Source organism: Astatotilapia calliptera, chromosome 17 (assembly GCF_964374335.1).
Source record: "Astatotilapia calliptera chromosome 17, fAstCal68.1, whole genome shotgun sequence".
NCBI lineage: Eukaryota > Metazoa > Chordata > Actinopteri > Cichliformes > Cichlidae > Astatotilapia > Astatotilapia calliptera.
In genome coordinates, this window is record NC_137438.1 from 6,864,938 (window position 1) to 6,883,713 (window position 18,776).

Genomic DNA, 18,776 nt, shown 5'->3' on the forward strand with positions numbered 1-18,776 from the left:
TAAAAGATGCACATTAAAGAAGATGGAAATGGATGTGAGGAAGCACACAAATATAAAAATTGTACACCGAGGTAAAATAAAGAGAAAATAAAAATCAGCATAGGGGGTGAATAGAAAAAAAAGAAGTCTTACTTGAATCCTGTTTTCCAATATGGGGAGTAGCAGAAGGCAGAAGGCACTCAAATGGGAAAAGAACTGGCCATGCATGTTCTGTGAAATCCTGGCTGTGTTTAGGCAACCCTCTGTGCTGGCTAGGAGCACAGTTTTGCCCCACATTACATTGTACTGCCAAAGATCAAGATAATTCAAATGGGCAAAATCTCTTGATCTCCCACTAATGATTTCATTTTATTTGGAATATATTTAAAGTCATTCCCGGGATCCACGAGTGCAGAAGAAAAGTCTAAATAGGTGAAAAAAAATAAAGCAGGATATGAAATCAATTTTAAATCCATAATCCAGGGGAGGGTCTTATTGAACATATGATATATTTTTTTTATCTCCATAGTTTCCATAAATATGTCTGTAAAACCACAGCTCATTACGCTGTGATACAGGGACAAATGTGCTGGTGCTGCCGGGGCTTCAGTTCTTAGTTGAAAAGCAGTTGTCAATTAAGGTCATTGCTTTATAATACAGTACCTGCTGTATTATAACCATAGGTGTATATTGTAGATCAGACTCAAGGCCCGGGGGCCACTTGCGGCCCACGTCACCCCTATTTGCGGCCCGTATATTAACATGAAAAAAAAAAACACACAGAATTTTTGAAAACATTTCCTGTTTGTTTTTTGTACTGCTTGAACCATCCAATGAGATGACAGTGCCAGCAGTGACCCACAGTTCATTTACGTTTGACAACTATGTCGCCTTGAGGCAACTTTTGTTGTGATTTGGCGCTATATAAATAAAATTGAATTGAATTGAATTGAATTGAAACGAATTGAATTGAATTATGTTCTCCATGGTTTCTGTTTGTCAGAGGGCAGCAGAAAGCTTCTGATCATATGAAACCACTTACAGGAAACAGGCCGGACAAAGGATTCTGGGAGCTGGTCACCTCAGTGGGATTCCCTAGCACTTCAAAGGGCCATAGCTGTACACACACACACACACACACACACACACACACACACACACACACATACGGGTCTATGTGGTATGGCGGGACTATACTACGTCAATCCGCCCGGTGGTGGTTTAAGTGGACTACCCTTTTGAAAGGACTTAGAGCCAAGGGAGCGAGGTTAAAGTGTTCGAAAAAATCTGAAAAAAATTTGGGTCACTTCAGACCTCATACACTCCCTATAGAAGTCTAGATACACTGATACACACCAACCAGACTCTATTGTGTTTTCTGGAGACATTGTCCACTTGACAACAATGTGTTTTATGAGGTCCAAAAAAAGCAATATTGGGTCTTTAAAGGGACAATGATGTAATATGTAAATAGCTCATCATTACCATGAATACACATCTGACAGGACACAGGATTACTGGAACATCATTTTATTAGTGTTCTTGGATCTGAACATTAATTTTAACCATAAATAAAAAAAGAAATCTATGGACAAAAATGCCCACGCTTCCCACAGAAATATAAAAATATAGAAAACAGAAAAATTAAAAACATTTAAAATGAATTTTAATAGTTTAAAGGTAAATATTAAGGGGAGAAAATATGCATTTATAATTTTTTATTTTAAATATAACCCGTCAAAAAAAACCCTAAATAAATTAAATGTAAAAATTATGAAATACAAACTACTTCTGTATTTAACAAGAACTTTTTTTTCTTTAAACAGAACATCAGTGTTAACAACAATTGGCAATCTGACCAAGATGTAAAACCACAGCTCTCTAAACAGTTATTTTAGTTCATTTTTTTCTGCCTTTTTGCAGTTAATCCTCTGTTTCTTACAAAATCTCTTATGTTTTGAACTGTTCTTCCTGCCAACACCGGATCTTCTACCAATTTGCAATGACTGCATTCATTTTTGGTGGCTAGTTTCCCTTCGTTTATGTGGTCTTTCAAATGCCTCATCACTGCAGCAACCTCAGCCTTGGACCACATGTTTTTGGGAGCTCTTCGGGAATTGTGGGATTGAGCAGCATTTTTCTCTGGAAGATATATAAAGTAGTAGTAGTTAAAACAAACAAAAAACCAAACAAAAAAAACAAAAAACATTTGCTTGTTAAAAGAATGGATGCTACCCTGTACTAACTTCTGAAATGTGTTGCTACCATCAATATCAAAACGAGCTAAAATTCTGTTTGAAAATTTATCAAATTTCTAAAATGAGACAACATTTAGTGTTCCGCTGTGAATAAAAGACTGAATAAAAAGTTGAATAAAAGTCTCTTGATGCATGCTCAATCATCCAGGTAAGTAAATCCCAAAACGTTGATTCTGTTAATCTGGACGTAGCGTTTTCAGTGGGAGAAACATTTTGTCACTCATCCAAGTGACTTTTTGCCACCACTCTGCAGTTTGCCATATGTTGCAAAGTGATGAAACAATAATAAGCTTCGAGAACCAACTGCACCCCTTACCTTCAGAGGGAGCAGCAGTCTCACTTGCTGCAGGCATTGTGAGTAGTCCTTCATCTGCTGATTACACAATTTGATTAAGTTTTAATATTTGTAACAAACATTTTATCCACAGAAACCAAGCTAGTGGTAACTTACCACAATCTACAGTGTCTTGGGGCTGCGCTGTGTTTGTGGAATCAGCTACTGCATGTACAGGCTCACTGGTGCCACACGCCGACATTGTGAGTGATGTGTCATCATCATCTGATTCACTCTCACTGTCCTTTGTTTCAGCATCACTTAATGCAATTTCATCTGAGAAATTGTGGGGGAAAAAAACCCAAAAAAACCAAACACATACAACCCCCCCAAAAACCTCACATTAACAACGAGATATGACAAAAAACAGAGCAAATACTGGAAATTATAGTACATAGTTTTACTATTTAAGGCCTGCTGCTGGGTTGTTGCCCTCCTATGGCCTACTCCACATCCAGGTAGCACCTCCATGCTCTGGACACTACACTAACAGACACAGCAAACCTTCTTGCCACAGCTCACATTGATGTGCTACGCTAGATGAGCTGCACTACCTGAGCCACTTGTGTGGGTTGTAGACTGTCTCATGCTACCACTAAAATGAAATCACCGCCAGCATTCAAAAGTGACCATAACATCAGCCAGAAAGAATAAGTGCTGAGAAGTGGTCTGTGGTCACCACCTGCAGAACCAGTCCTTTATTATGGTGAATTGACTATAATTTCCACTTGTTGTCTACTCTATTTGCAAAACAGCATGTGAAACTGGTTGTCAGTGTTACTTCCTAAGTGAACAGTTTGATATAACAGAAGTGTGACTGACTTGGAGTAACATCGCATCGTTTAAGTGTTCCCTTTATTATTTTGAGCAGTTTATGTTATGGAATGGGGAATTGAGGACAATCCCAAGTATACCATTTTTACAAGGTCCTGCACCAATGAGGTAATACTACATTTCTTTAATTAGACGTGACCACCCATTAATTAAAAAGGGAGCAGTGTTCATTTCAGCTAGTCTTAACTTGTTGAACTCCATTAATGCTTTTTACTATATAATGTACCTATTCACTAAATGTCTCACCTTTGCACTTATAGCCAAGCCACTTGAGGGAGGAAACCAGTCCCACACACTGAATGCACTTGTCCAAAGATGATATTGTTGTGCACACCAGACGATGATTGTGACACTGTTAGCAAAATATTGCAACATTTATTTGTTTTGGACAGTTGGAAAGGTGAGGTGTTTTCAATTCAGTTGCAGATATCAACTAATAAACTTCATCCATGTAAATCACATCACACCCAGGTGACTGCCAAACACACACACACACACAGCATCCATAAGGAATGATGATAGATTAAATTATTAGTTCATTAAGTGGTACACTGGATTATATTTACCCTTTCAGGCTCTGGATGTTTCAGGTCCAGATCATTGTTTGGAAAGCTGTTTGGTTGCGGCTTTAGGCAGCTCACAGTCTTCTGAATCTGGCTGGTCTCAGTCTTCGTGTGTAACAGATAGAGAATGAAGACAAAAGAACAGTAATCTGACAGTTACTAAAAATGCATCACTCAAGAGGATGAATAGACCATTTCACTATTGGCAAATAGCGTAAGGTACACATCGTGCATGAGAAACATTCATTAAAATCTGTCCTAGGTCAATGTTACCTCTTCAAAATCTTGCACTGAAGAAGAATGCATGGCTTCTGAGTCTTGCTGAGGCATTTCTTCATCAAGATCCTGCAACAAAGAAAAGATGGCACAAAGATTAGACCAAGTGCTCTTCTTGCAACTGTACTGGGCAGGCCTGTGCTTCTGTTTTTAATTTGCATGTGTGTGTGTGGGGGGGGGCCTTTCCACTCAAGAAATGTTTTCTTCTGAAAAAAATACTGGCTACAATAGTTAACAACTGATTCCTTTGCAATCATCCATCCTCTTCCACTTATCCTTATCAGGATTGTGGGGTAGCAGTTTTGGGGCCTATACCAGCTACCATAGGGCAGTACAACCTGGACAGATCACCAGTCTAACATGGAAGGACAAGCATTTGCATTCACACCAAAGGGCAGTTTTGAATCACCAGTTAACCTAACCCCATAAGCTACATCTTTGGACTGTGGGAAGAAGCCAGAGTACACAGCCAGAGAGAGCCCATGCACTAAAGCAGTAAAAAGTGCCTAAAACAACTTAAGAAGTTGTATAGTACTATCTATCTTAATGTTCAAGCCTGAGTTTCAAAAAATTTCAACATAGAAACAAAGCACATGCAGTCAGTTCTGCATGCTGTAGGTCAAACTGTCAAGACATACGAGAAGACCCCTCCTAAAACCAGAGTGATGTCACCATGAAGCAAACTTTGACGGAGTCCCCCAATAACAGTGTGGTCCTCCTAAGTCACATTTGGGTGGTTAACACACACACTCAGATGTTATCCAGACTTGCACTTTGAAACAATGAAAAGGACCTACAAGCCACGGTCCATGTAAATCACATCACACCCAGGTGACTGCCAAACACACACACACACAGCATCCATAAAGAATGATGATAGATTAAATTATTAGTTCATTAAGTGGTACACTGGATTATATTTACCCTTTCAGGCTCTGGATGTTTCAGGTCCAGATCATTGTTTGGAAAGCTGTTTGGTTGCGGCTTTAGGCAGCTCACAGTCTTCTGAATCTGGCTGGTCTCAGTCTTCGTGTGTAACAGATAGAGAATGAAGACAAAAGAACAGTAATCTGACAGTTACTAAAAATGCATCACTCAAGAGGATGAATAGACCATTTCACTATTGGCAAATAGCGTAAGGTACACATCGTGCATGAGAAACATTCATTAAAATCTGTCCTAGGTCAATGTTACCTCTTCAAAATCTTGCACTGAAGAAGAATGCATGGCTTCTGAGTCTTGCTGAGGCATTTCTTCATCAAGATCCTGCAACAAAGAAAAGATGGCACAAAGATTAGACCAAGTGCTCTTCTTGCAACTGTACTGGGCAGGCCTGTGCTTCTGTTTTTAATTTGCATGTGTGTGTGTGTGGGGGGGCCTTTCCACTCAAGAAATGTTTTCTTCTGAAAAAAATACTGGCTACAATAGTTAACAACTGATTCCTTTGCAATCATCCATCCTCTTCCACTTATCCTTATCAGGATTGTGGGGTAGCAGTTTTGGGGCCTATACCAGCTACCATAGGGCAGTACAACCTGGACAGATCACCAGTCTAACATGGAAGGACAAGCATTTGCATTCACACCAAAGGGCAGTTTTGAATCACCAGTTAACCTAACCCCATAAGCTACATCTTTGGACTGTGGGAAGAAGCCAGAGTACACAGCCAGAGAGAGCCCATGCACTAAAGCAGTAAAAAGTGCCTAAAACAACTTAAGAAGTTGTATAGTACTATCTATCTTAATGTTCAAGCCTGAGTTTCAAAAAATTTCAACATAGAAACAAAGCACATGCAGTCAGTTCTGCATGCTGTAGGTCAAACTGTCAAGACATACGAGAAGACCCCTCCTAAAACCAGAGTGATGTCACCATGAAGCAAACTTTGACGGAGTCCCCCAATAACAGTGTGGTCCTCCTAAGTCACATTTGGGTGGTTAACACACACACACACACACTCAGATGTTATCCAGACTTGCACTTTGAAACAATGAAAAGGACCTACAAGCCACGGTCCATGTAAATCACATCACACCCAGGTGACTGCCAAACACACACACACACAGCATCCATAAAGAATGATGATAGATTAAATTATTAGTTCATTAAGTGGTACACTGGATTATATTTACCCTTTCAGGCTCTGGATGTTTCAGGTCCAGATCATTGTTTGGAAAGCTGTTTGGTTGCGGCTTTAGGCAGCTCACAGTCTTCTGAATCTGGCTGGTCTCAGTCTTCGTGTGTAACAGATAGAGAATGAAGACAAAAGAACAGTAATCTGACAGTTACTAAAAATGCATCACTCAAGAGGATGAATAGACCATTTCACTATTGGCAAATAGCGTAAGGTACACATCGTGCATGAGAAACATTCATTAAAATCTGTCCTAGGTCAATGTTACCTCTTCAAAATCTTGCACTGAAGAAGAATGCATGGCTTCTGAGCCTTGCTGAGGCATTTCTTCATCAAGATCCTGCAACAAAGAAAAGATGGCACAAAGATTAGACCAAGTGCTCTTCTTGCAACTGTACTGGGCAGGCCTGTGCTTCTGTTTTTAATTTGCATGTGTGTGTGTGGGGGGGGGCCTTTCCACTCAAGAAATGTTTTCTTCTGAAAAAAATACTGGCTACAATAGTTAACAACTGATTCCTTTGCAATCATCCATCCTCTTCCACTTATCCTTATCAGGATTGTGGGGTAGCAGTTTTGGGGCCTATACCAGCTACCATAGGGCAGTACAACCTGGACAGATCACCAGTCTAACATGGAAGGACAAGCATTTGCATTCACACCAAAGGGCAGTTTTGAATCACCAGTTAACCTAACCCCATAAGCTACATCTTTGGACTGTGGGAAGAAGCCAGAGTACACAGCCAGAGAGAGCCCATGCACTAAAGCAGTAAAAAGTGCCTAAAACAACTTAAGAAGTTGTATAGTACTATCTATCTTAATGTTCAAGCCTGAGTTTCAAAAAATTTCAACATAGAAACAAAGCACATGCAGTCAGTTCTGCATGCTGTAGGTCAAACTGTCAAGACATACGAGAAGACCCCTCCTAAAACCAGAGTGATGTCACCATGAAGCAAACTTTGACGGAGTCCCCCAATAACAGTGTGGTCCTCCTAAGTCACATTTGGGTGGTTAACACACACACACACACACTCAGATGTTATCCAGACTTGCACTTTGAAACAATGAAAAGGACCTACAAGCCACGGTCCATGTAAATCACATCACACCCAGGTGACTGCCAAACACACACACACACAGCATCCATAAAGAATGATGATAGATTAAATTATTAGTTCATTAAGTGGTACACTGGATTATATTTACCCTTTCAGGCTCTGGATGTTTCAGGTCCAGATCATTGTTTGGAAAGCTGTTTGGTTGCGGCTTTAGGCAGCTCACAGTCTTCTGAATCTGGCTGGTCTCAGTCTTCGTGTGTAACAGATAGAGAATGAAGACAAAAGAACAGTAATCTGACAGTTACTAAAAATGCATCACTCAAGAGGATGAATAGACCATTTCACTATTGGCAAATAGCGTAAGGTACACATCGTGCATGAGAAACATTCATTAAAATCTGTCCTAGGTCAATGTTACCTCTTCAAAATCTTGCACTGAAGAAGAATGCATGGCTTCTGAGTCTTGCTGAGGCATTTCTTCATCAAGATCCTGCAACAAAGAAAAGATGGCACAAAGATTAGACCAAGTGCTCTTCTTGCAACTGTACTGGGCAGGCCTGTGCTTCTGTTTTTAATTTGCATGTGTGTGTGTGGGGGGGGGCCTTTCCACTCAAGAAATGTTTTCTTCTGAAAAAAATACTGGCTACAATAGTTAACAACTGATTCCTTTGCAATCATCCATCCTCTTCCACTTATCCTTATCAGGATTGTGGGGTAGCAGTTTTGGGGCCTATACCAGCTACCATAGGGCAGTACAACCTGGACAGATCACCAGTCTAACATGGAAGGACAAGCATTTGCATTCACACCAAAGGGCAGTTTTGAATCACCAGTTAACCTAACCCCATAAGCTACATCTTTGGACTGTGGGAAGAAGCCAGAGTACACAGCCAGAGAGAGCCCATGCACTAAAGCAGTAAAAAGTGCCTAAAACAACTTAAGAAGTTGTATAGTACTATCTATCTTAATGTTCAAGCCTGAGTTTCAAAAAATTTCAACATAGAAACAAAGCACATGCAGTCAGTTCTGCATGCTGTAGGTCAAACTGTCAAGACATACGAGAAGACCCCTCCTAAAACCAGAGTGATGTCACCATGAAGCAAACTTTGACGGAGTCCCCCAATAACAGTGTGGTCCTCCTAAGTCACATTTGGGTGGTTAACACACACACTCAGATGTTATCCAGACTTGCACTTTGAAACAATGAAAAGGACCTACAAGCCACGGTCCATGTAAATCACATCACACCCAGGTGACTGCCAAACACACACACACACAGCATCCATAAAGAATGATGATAGATTAAATTATTAGTTCATTAAGTGGTACACTGGATTATATTTACCCTTTCAGGCTCTGGATGTTTCAGGTCCAGATCATTGTTTGGAAAGCTGTTTGGTTGCGGCTTTAGGCAGCTCACAGTCTTCTGAATCTGGCTGGTCTCAGTCTTCGTGTGTAACAGATAGAGAATGAAGACAAAAGAACAGTAATCTGACAGTTACTAAAAATGCATCACTCAAGAGGATGAATAGACCATTTCACTATTGGCAAATAGCGTAAGGTACACATCGTGCATGAGAAACATTCATTAAAATCTGTCCTAGGTCAATGTTACCTCTTCAAAATCTTGCACTGAAGAAGAATGCATGGCTTCTGAGTCTTGCTGAGGCATTTCTTCATCAAGATCCTGCAACAAAGAAAAGATGGCACAAAGATTAGACCAAGTGCTCTTCTTGCAACTGTACTGGGCAGGCCTGTGCTTCTGTTTTTAATTTGCATGTGTGTGTGTGGGGGGGGGCCTTTCCACTCAAGAAATGTTTTCTTCTGAAAAAAATACTGGCTACAATAGTTAACAACTGATTCCTTTGCAATCATCCATCCTCTTCCACTTATCCTTATCAGGATTGTGGGGTAGCAGTTTTGGGGCCTATACCAGCTACCATAGGGCAGTACAACCTGGACAGATCACCAGTCTAACATGGAAGGACAAGCATTTGCATTCACACCAAAGGGCAGTTTTGAATCACCAGTTAACCTAACCCCATAAGCTACATCTTTGGACTGTGGGAAGAAGCCAGAGTACACAGCCAGAGAGAGCCCATGCACTAAAGCAGTAAAAAGTGCCTAAAACAACTTAAGAAGTTGTATAGTACTATCTATCTTAATGTTCAAGCCTGAGTTTCAAAAAATTTCAACATAGAAACAAAGCACATGCAGTCAGTTCTGCATGCTGTAGGTCAAACTGTCAAGACATACGAGAAGACCCCTCCTAAAACCAGAGTGATGTCACCATGAAGCAAACTTTGACGGAGTCCCCCAATAACAGTGTGGTCCTCCTAAGTCACATTTGGGTGGTTAACACACACACACACACACACACACACACTCAGATGTTATCCAGACTTGCACTTTGAAACAATGAAAAGGACCCACAAGCCACGGTCCATGTAAATCACATCACACCCAGGTGACTGCCAAACACACACACACACAGCATCCATAAAGAATGATGATAGATTAAATTATTAGTTCATTAAGTGGTACACTGGATTATATTTACCCTTTCAGGCTCTGGATGTTTCAGGTCCAGATCATTGTTTGGAAAGCTGTTTGGTTGCGGCTTTAGGCAGCTCACAGTCTTCTGAATCTGGCTGGTCTCAGTCTTCGTGTGTAACAGATAGAGAATGAAGACAAAAGAACAGTAATCTGACAGTTACTAAAAATGCATCACTCAAGAGGATGAATAGACCATTTCACTATTGGCAAATAGCGTAAGGTACACATCGTGCATGAGAAACATTCATTAAAATCTGTCCTAGGTCAATGTTACCTCTTCAAAATCTTGCACTGAAGAAGAATGCATGGCTTCTGAGTCTTGCTGAGGCATTTCTTCATCAAGATCCTGCAACAAAGAAAAGATGGCACAAAGATTAGACCAAGTGCTCTTCTTGCAACTGTACTGGGCAGGCCTGTGCTTCTGTTTTTAATTTGCATGTGTGTGTGTGGGGGGGGGCCTTTCCACTCAAGAAATGTTTTCTTCTGAAAAAAATACTGGCTACAATAGTTAACAACTGATTCCTTTGCAATCATCCATCCTCTTCCACTTATCCTTATCAGGATTGTGGGGTAGCAGTTTTGGGGCCTATACCAGCTACCATAGGGCAGTACAACCTGGACAGATCACCAGTCTAACATGGAAGGACAAGCATTTGCATTCACACCAAAGGGCAGTTTTGAATCACCAGTTAACCTAACCCCATAAGCTACATCTTTGGACTGTGGGAAGAAGCCAGAGTACACAGCCAGAGAGAGCCCATGCACTAAAGCAGTAAAAAGTGCCTAAAACAAGTTAAGAAGTTGTATAGTACTATCTATCTTAATGTTCAAGCCTGAGTTTCAAAAAATTTCAACATAGAAACAAAGCACATGCAGTCAGTTCTGCATGCTGTAGGTCAAACTGTCAAGACATACGAGAAGACCCCTCCTAAAACCAGAGTGATGTCACCATGAAGCAAACTTTGACGGAGTCCCCCAATAACAGTGTGGTCCTCCTAAGTCACATTTGGGTGGTTAACACACACACTCAGATGTTATCCAGACTTGCACTTTGAAACAATGAAAAGGACCTACAAGCCACGGTCCATGTAAATCACATCACACCCAGGTGACTGCCAAACACACACACACACAGCATCCATAAAGAATGATGATAGATTAAATTATTAGTTCATTAAGTGGTACACTGGATTATATTTACCCTTTCAGGCTCTGGATGTTTCAGGTCCAGATCATTGTTTGGAAAGCTGTTTGGTTGCGGCTTTAGGCAGCTCACAGTCTTCTGAATCTGGCTGGTCTCAGTCTTCGTGTGTAACAGATAGAGAATGAAGACAAAAGAACAGTAATCTGACAGTTACTAAAAATGCATCACTCAAGAGGATGAATAGACCATTTCACTATTGGCAAATAGCGTAAGGTACACATCGTGCATGAGAAACATTCATTAAAATCTGTCCTAGGTCAATGTTACCTCTTCAAAATCTTGCACTGAAGAAGAATGCATGGCTTCTGAGTCTTGCTGAGGCATTTCTTCATCAAGATCCTGCAACAAAGAAAAGATGGCACAAAGATTAGACCAAGTGCTCTTCTTGCAACTGTACTGGGCAGGCCTGTGCTTCTGTTTTTAATTTGCATGTGTGTGTGTGGGGGGGGGCCTTTCCACTCAAGAAATGTTTTCTTCTGAAAAAAATACTGGCTACAATAGTTAACAACTGATTCCTTTGCAATCATCCATCCTCTTCCACTTATCCTTATCAGGATTGTGGGGTAGCAGTTTTGGGGCCTATACCAGCTACCATAGGGCAGTACAACCTGGACAGATCACCAGTCTAACATGGAAGGACAAGCATTTGCATTCACACCAAAGGGCAGTTTTGAATCACCAGTTAACCTAACCCCATAAGCTACATCTTTGGACTGTGGGAAGAAGCCAGAGTACACAGCCAGAGAGAGCCCATGCACTAAAGCAGTAAAAAGTGCCTAAAACAACTTAAGAAGTTGTATAGTACTATCTATCTTAATGTTCAAGCCTGAGTTTCAAAAAATTTCAACATAGAAACAAAGCACATGCAGTCAGTTCTGCATGCTGTAGGTCAAACTGTCAAGACATACGAGAAGACCCCTCCTAAAACCAGAGTGATGTCACCATGAAGCAAACTTTGACGGAGTCCCCCAATAACAGTGTGGTCCTCCTAAGTCACATTTGGGTGGTTAACACACACACACACACACACTCAGATGTTATCCAGACTTGCACTTTGAAACAATGAAAAGGACCTACAAGCCACGGTCCATGTAAATCACATCACACCCAGGTGACTGCCAAACACACACACACACAGCATCCATAAAGAATGATGATAGATTAAATTATTAGTTCATTAAGTGGTACACTGGATTATATTTACCCTTTCAGGCTCTGGATGTTTCAGGTCCAGATCATTGTTTGGAAAGCTGTTTGGTTGCGGCTTTAGGCAGCTCACAGTCTTCTGAATCTGGCTGGTCTCAGTCTTCGTGTGTAACAGATAGAGAATGAAGACAAAAGAACAGTAATCTGACAGTTACTAAAAATGCATCACTCAAGAGGATGAATAGACCATTTCACTATTGGCAAATAGCGTAAGGTACACATCGTGCATGAGAAACATTCATTAAAATCTGTCCTAGGTCAATGTTACCTCTTCAAAATCTTGCACTGAAGAAGAATGCATGGCTTCTGAGTCTTGCTGAGGCATTTCTTCATCAAGATCCTGCAACAAAGAAAAGATGGCACAAAGATTAGACCAAGTGCTCTTCTTGCAACTGTACTGGGCAGTCCTGTGCTTCTGTTTTTAATTTGCATGTGTGTGTGTGTGGGGGGGCCTTTCCACTCAAGAAATGTTTTCTTCTGAAAAAAATACTGGCTACAATAGTTAACAACTGATTCCTTTGCAATCATCCATCCTCTTCCACTTATCCTTATCAGGATTGTGGGGTAGCAGTTTTGGGGCCTATACCAGCTACCATAGGGCAGTACAACCTGGACAGATCACCAGTCTAACATGGAAGGACAAGCATTTGCATTCACACCAAAGGGCAGTTTTGAATCACCAGTTAACCTAACCCCATAAGCTACATCTTTGGACTGTGGGAAGAAGCCAGAGTACACAGCCAGAGAGAGCCCATGCACTAAAGCAGTAAAAAGTGCCTAAAACAACTTAAGAAGTTGTATAGTACTATCTATCTTAATGTTCAAGCCTGAGTTTCAAAAAATTTCAACATAGAAACAAAGCACATGCAGTCAGTTCTGCATGCTGTAGGTCAAACTGTCAAGACATACGAGAAGACCCCTCCTAAAACCAGAGTGATGTCACCATGAAGCAAACTTTGACGGAGTCCCCCAATAACAGTGTGGTCCTCCTAAGTCACATTTGGGTGGTTAACACACACACACACACACTCAGATGTTATCCAGACTTGCACTTTGAAACAATGAAAAGGACCTACAAGCCACGGTCCATGTAAATCACATCACACCCAGGTGACTGCCAAACACACACACACACAGCATCCATAAAGAATGATGATAGATTAAATTATTAGTTCATTAAGTGGTACACTGGATTATATTTACCCTTTCAGGCTCTGGATGTTTCAGGTCCAGATCATTGTTTGGAAAGCTGTTTGGTTGCGGCTTTAGGCAGCTCACAGTCTTCTGAATCTGGCTGGTCTCAGTCTTCGTGTGTAACAGATAGAGAATGAAGACAAAAGAACAGTAATCTGACAGTTACTAAAAATGCATCACTCAAGAGGATGAATAGACCATTTCACTATTGGCAAATAGCGTAAGGTACACATCGTGCATGAGAAACATTCATTAAAATCTGTCCTAGGTCAATGTTACCTCTTCAAAATCTTGCACTGAAGAAGAATGCATGGCTTCTGAGTCTTGCTGAGGCATTTCTTCATCAAGATCCTGCAACAAAGAAAAGATGGCACAAAGATTAGACCAAGTGCTCTTCTTGCAACTGTACTGGGCAGGCCTGTGCTTCTGTTTTTAATTTGCATGTGTGTGTGGGGGGGGGCCTTTCCACTCAAGAAATGTTTTCTTCTGAAAAAAATACTGGCTACAATAGTTAACAACTGATTCCTTTGCAATCATCCATCCTCTTCCACTTATCCTTATCAGGATTGTGGGGTAGCAGTTTTGGGGCCTATACCAGCTACCATAGGGCAGTACAACCTGGACAGATCACCAGTCTAACATGGAAGGACAAGCATTTGCATTCACACCAAAGGGCAGTTTTGAATCACCAGTTAACCTAACCCCATAAGCTACATCTTTGGACTGTGGGAAGAAGCCAGAGTACACAGCCAGAGAGAGCCCATGCACTAAAGCAGTAAAAAGTGCCTAAAACAACTTAAGAAGTTGTATAGTACTATCTATCTTAATGTTCAAGCCTGAGTTTCAAAAAATTTCAACATAGAAACAAAGCACATGCAGTCAGTTCTGCATGCTGTAGGTCAAACTGTCAAGACATACGAGAAGACCCCTCCTAAAACCAGAGTGATGTCACCATGAAGCAAACTTTGACGGAGTCCCCCAATAACAGTGTGGTCCTCCTAAGTCACATTTGGGTGGTTAACACACACACTCAGATGTTATCCAGACTTGCACTTTGAAACAATGAAAAGGACCTACAAGCCACGGTCCATGTAAATCACATCACACCCAGGTGACTGCCAAACACACACACACACAGCATCCATAAAGAATGATGATAGATTAAATTATTAGTTCATTAAGTGGTACACTGGATTATATTTACCCTTTCAGGCTCTGGATGTTTCAGGTCCAGATCATTGTTTGGAAAGCTGTTTGGTTGCGGCTTTAGGCAGCTCACAGTCTTCTGAATCTGGCTGGTCTCAGTCTTCGTGTGTAACAGATAGAGAATGAAGACAAAAGAACAGTAATCTGACAGTTACTAAAAATGCATCACTCAAGAGGATGAATAGACCATTTCACTATTGGCAAATAGCGTAAGGTACACATCGTGCATGAGAAACATTCATTAAAATCAGATCATTGTTTGGAAAGCTGTTTGGTTGCGGCTTTAGGCAGCTCACAGTCTTCTGAATCTGGCTGGTCTCCGTCTTCGTGTGTAACAGATAGAAAATGAATATACAGTGCATTTTTGAAGAGGCTTTTGAAACATTAAATAAACTGTATGAGAAAGATAAGTTTCAAGCTATTGTCTTTAAAATATTCACTGTCATGTATAGAGAATTTAAGGCCCTATGATTAAGAGACAAATAGTCAGTGTGATTTCTTTATTTTTTAAGCCATTGCTAAAGGAGTAAAACAATCACCTGTAGCAGCAACGAACTGTCACTAGGGCCCATTTGTCTTCGAGGGACAAAATTTAAAATGAATCTAACTAAAGAGGCTACACAGCAAAATCTCCAGTGTTAAATTAACACTAGAGAGTGTCTATATGGGTCCACACAACACTGTTGAGTGTTGAATTAACACTTTTGACAGTGTTATATGTTTAAAAGTAACCTAGTCAGTTTTGAAGATTAACAAAGACTAACACTGAGCAGTGCTGATTTTCTAACACTGGAATATTTCTAACATTTTGAGTTATTTTCCAGTGTTAGAAAATCAGCACTGCTCAGTGTTAGCCATTGTTAATCTTCAAAACTGACTAGGTTACTTTTAAACATATAACACTGTCAAAAGTGTTAATTTAACACTCAACAGTGTTGTGTGGACCCATATAGACACTCTCTAGTGTTAATTTAACACTCAACAGTGTTGTATTTAACACTCAGAGGTGTGGACCCTTATAGACACTCTCCAGTGTTAATTTAACACTGGAGATTTTGCTGTGTAGAATCACATTAAACATCAATCACTGTTAAAATTTAGAAACCGAAAGCCATTTTTTATTTCTGCATACCTGCTGATATTTTTTTAGTGCTTTTAGAGGGCTTTGATGTGGCAGCCATCACAATTGCCTGTTTTCCATTAGTACCTACCCCTGTTTTTCCAGTAGGTTATAGTACCATGTAGTTTTTCAGTAACTACTGCACCAAGGTTCCAAGTGATCCAAAGTGATCAGAAAATTTGACATAGACTGAATGCCACCAGGTGGCTGGTCAATGGTGTCACTCGATAAGTTATGAGTGCGCCTCCTTCGTGAAAATCCAAGCCATCATTTTTGAAACTCTGAAATGTTTGAAATAGCGACCAAAATTAACAGCGTGATCCCTGAATTGAACACTAAAGTATAGACTGAGCAGCAGGCATTTTGTCACCTTGACGTCCATGCTTGCTGTGGCATTTATATCACTGGATGCTCGGCTGCATTGCTATAGTTACCCCAGGCACAGTAGGTGATACTCAATTTCAGTGAAAAACTAGATGCCCTAAGTCACGTTAAGCCAATTTGAGTAGGTACAAATGTAAAAATGGCTTAGGGTATGCAATTTATCAGTTCCAAAAAGTACAATTGTAGAAATACCTTGCATCTCCAGAGCCAATCCGAGTCACCATAATTATAGTCTATTTCTTCACCTGGACTTATGTCTCTGCTTGCAAATAAGCATAGATGGGGCTTTCCATTGATATTTAATATTTTCATCTTAGCACTTGTCAACGACAACCACATCAGTCCAAGTCTGCCTAATGACCCATCTTCTTGAGATGCATCCACACTGTGGGGTTAGGCAAAAAAGTATTAGCTTAACTAGTTAGGAAGCTTTTTTTCATAAATCAAAAGCAATGTGTAATTTAATCTTAATCAAACTACACTGATATAATACGCACCACCAGAGTTTTCCATCAAACTTGAATTCAAACATGAACACCTTCAGGCTGTCATGATAAACTCTGTGTCTCCGCTCACATTCTTCTTTTGTTATGAGTTTACCTCTGTATTCCAAAAGAAAGTCTCCTTTTTGGAATGGAACAGTCGTGAAAATGCCCCGACCTGAATTGCAGAGGCATACCAAGTGAGTGACAAAAGACAGTGACAAACTCCAAATCTAATCCAAACTAAAGACCAACTTACCTTTGAAGGCATTTATGTAGTGGATATCAAGTCCCAGTTTGTCCCTTCCAGCAGAAACATGACAGACTGCATCCTCCCGTGGAGGAATGAGTCTCCTTCGCATGTTCTCCTGTACGATTGGCTGTATTACCAAAGCATATAAAGTATTACGATTATCGTCATCATTGTCATCATCATCAGTAGTAGCAGAACTAGCAGTAGTGTAGTTTACAGCATAAACACAGCTGACTTATTCATAGTGCTAATTTATGCCTTCTTTTAAAATGTTAAAGGCCTAGTACTCAAAATGGCGACATGTGACATTTCTGTAATGGCGACTGCAGAGAGTGATACAAGTACTGAGAAAGCTTAGGCATCAAAACTGTAAGAAGTTTTTTCTTCAGGCATATAAATAAATACACGACTAAATACACTTATACCCTTGCTTTTATTTTAGGGCTGTCAGCAGAATGGACAGACATTGGACAAACTGCCCGAAATTAGCTAACAGCGACATCAGGGATTTTGACTCAGACTGCGCTGGTTTAATTGTTAATCGCGTTAGTCGCGATGTCGGCATTAACACGTTTAAGCCACAATAATGCTTTAACACCGAGTAAATCCTAACACGGGTTAGCCCGCTTTATCGCGTTGACGCGGTTAGTCGTCAGCCCTATTTTATTTACTCAATGACAAACGCTGGGGCCGTTTTACTTCTTCAAAGACTCACTAACAGTCCATAAAGCATAAATTAAACCAGTTTAATATAGGCCTGTGCACCTATAATTTCATATAGTATTAAAGTCATGGTGCATTTTACATTAAAAAAGGCTTACCTTTGTGTTTTTAATCCGTCTTCGTATTGCCGTCGACATACACTTGTTAAAGGGCACGCGCGCGAAAGTTGTGGCGCCGTTTCCTGTAGGTACCGCCTATATATATAGCCTACCAATCACAATGACTTCCGGCCGTGTGTATTGAAAATGTGTATTAAATTGCAGTACCTACACACATCCACTCTAACTCGAAACGTCGCTGTGCAATACACTGGAATACACAAAAATCAGGTGAGGGGTATAGGTGGACTTTTAAGAAAATCAGAAAATCTTTTAATTATAGTTTAATAAATGAATTTACACTACAGTTTAAGCAAATACAGGTCAAAAGATAAATAATGACCTCATAAGAAGTAGAAAAAATTATTATTTAGACACTTAAAAATGCATTTACAAGTCATGTTTTAGGGGGACACATGAATACACAGCAAAAAGTCGAAATGTCCCCGGAGCCCAGGTACAGCGCAGGTCAAATGTCAATCCATACCACATAGACGCACTCACACACACACACACACACACACACACACACACACACACACACACCACCTTTATCTCTTTCTTCAGTAAATGGAATAAAGCCATGTTTGTTCCTGCCTCTCCTCTCTTAGCTTCAGAGTGATGAGTGCAAGCATGGCTTTGATTCCTATGACTTGTTTCTGCTTTCTGCCTCAGCTGCTTTTTTTCCTCCTATCACATGTGTGGCAACAAAAGCGTGACCCCCAACCCCCCCAGCTTTGGACAACTGACCTGGGAAATACATGCGCTGGATGTCAACCTGTCTGTTAAGGTTGAAAAAGTAACTACAAAATAACAGCACTGCAAACTAATAAAAACTTATTAGACTTTGGGGGATGGGCACAGTGTTCGGCAGCTTTACCGGATCTTCACACTTGGTAAGAAGCGAAGAAGCGAGGGGA

At 40.5% G+C, this 18,776-nt stretch overlaps 2 protein-coding genes across 3 annotated transcripts in view; both read right to left on the reverse strand.

The window, feature by feature from the left end:
- The window catches only part of kank4 (KN motif and ankyrin repeat domains 4), a 106,245-nt gene that overhangs the window by 63,663 nt on the left and 23,806 nt on the right, over positions 1-18,776 (reverse strand). The gene's annotated exons all lie outside the window — the stretch shown is intronic.
- Positions 1,494-18,034, reverse strand: LOC145421604 (uncharacterized). Its single transcript, XM_080292086.1, has 26 exons — positions 17,857-18,034; positions 17,042-17,162; positions 16,798-16,960; positions 16,493-16,685; positions 14,795-14,896; positions 13,870-13,941; positions 13,600-13,701; positions 12,665-12,736; positions 12,395-12,496; positions 11,458-11,529; positions 11,188-11,289; positions 10,261-10,332; positions 9,991-10,092; positions 9,046-9,117; positions 8,776-8,877; positions 7,849-7,920; positions 7,579-7,680; positions 6,374-6,475; positions 5,439-5,510; positions 5,169-5,270; positions 4,242-4,313; positions 3,972-4,073; positions 3,652-3,757; positions 2,689-2,847; positions 2,554-2,607; positions 1,494-2,121 (listed from the first exon to the last, which is right to left on the reverse strand). Exons 1-26 carry the CDS (start codon positions 17,893-17,895, stop codon positions 1,874-1,876), a joined length of 2,679 nt encoding a protein of 892 aa, XP_080148212.1. The 5' UTR covers positions 17,896-18,034; the 3' UTR covers positions 1,494-1,873.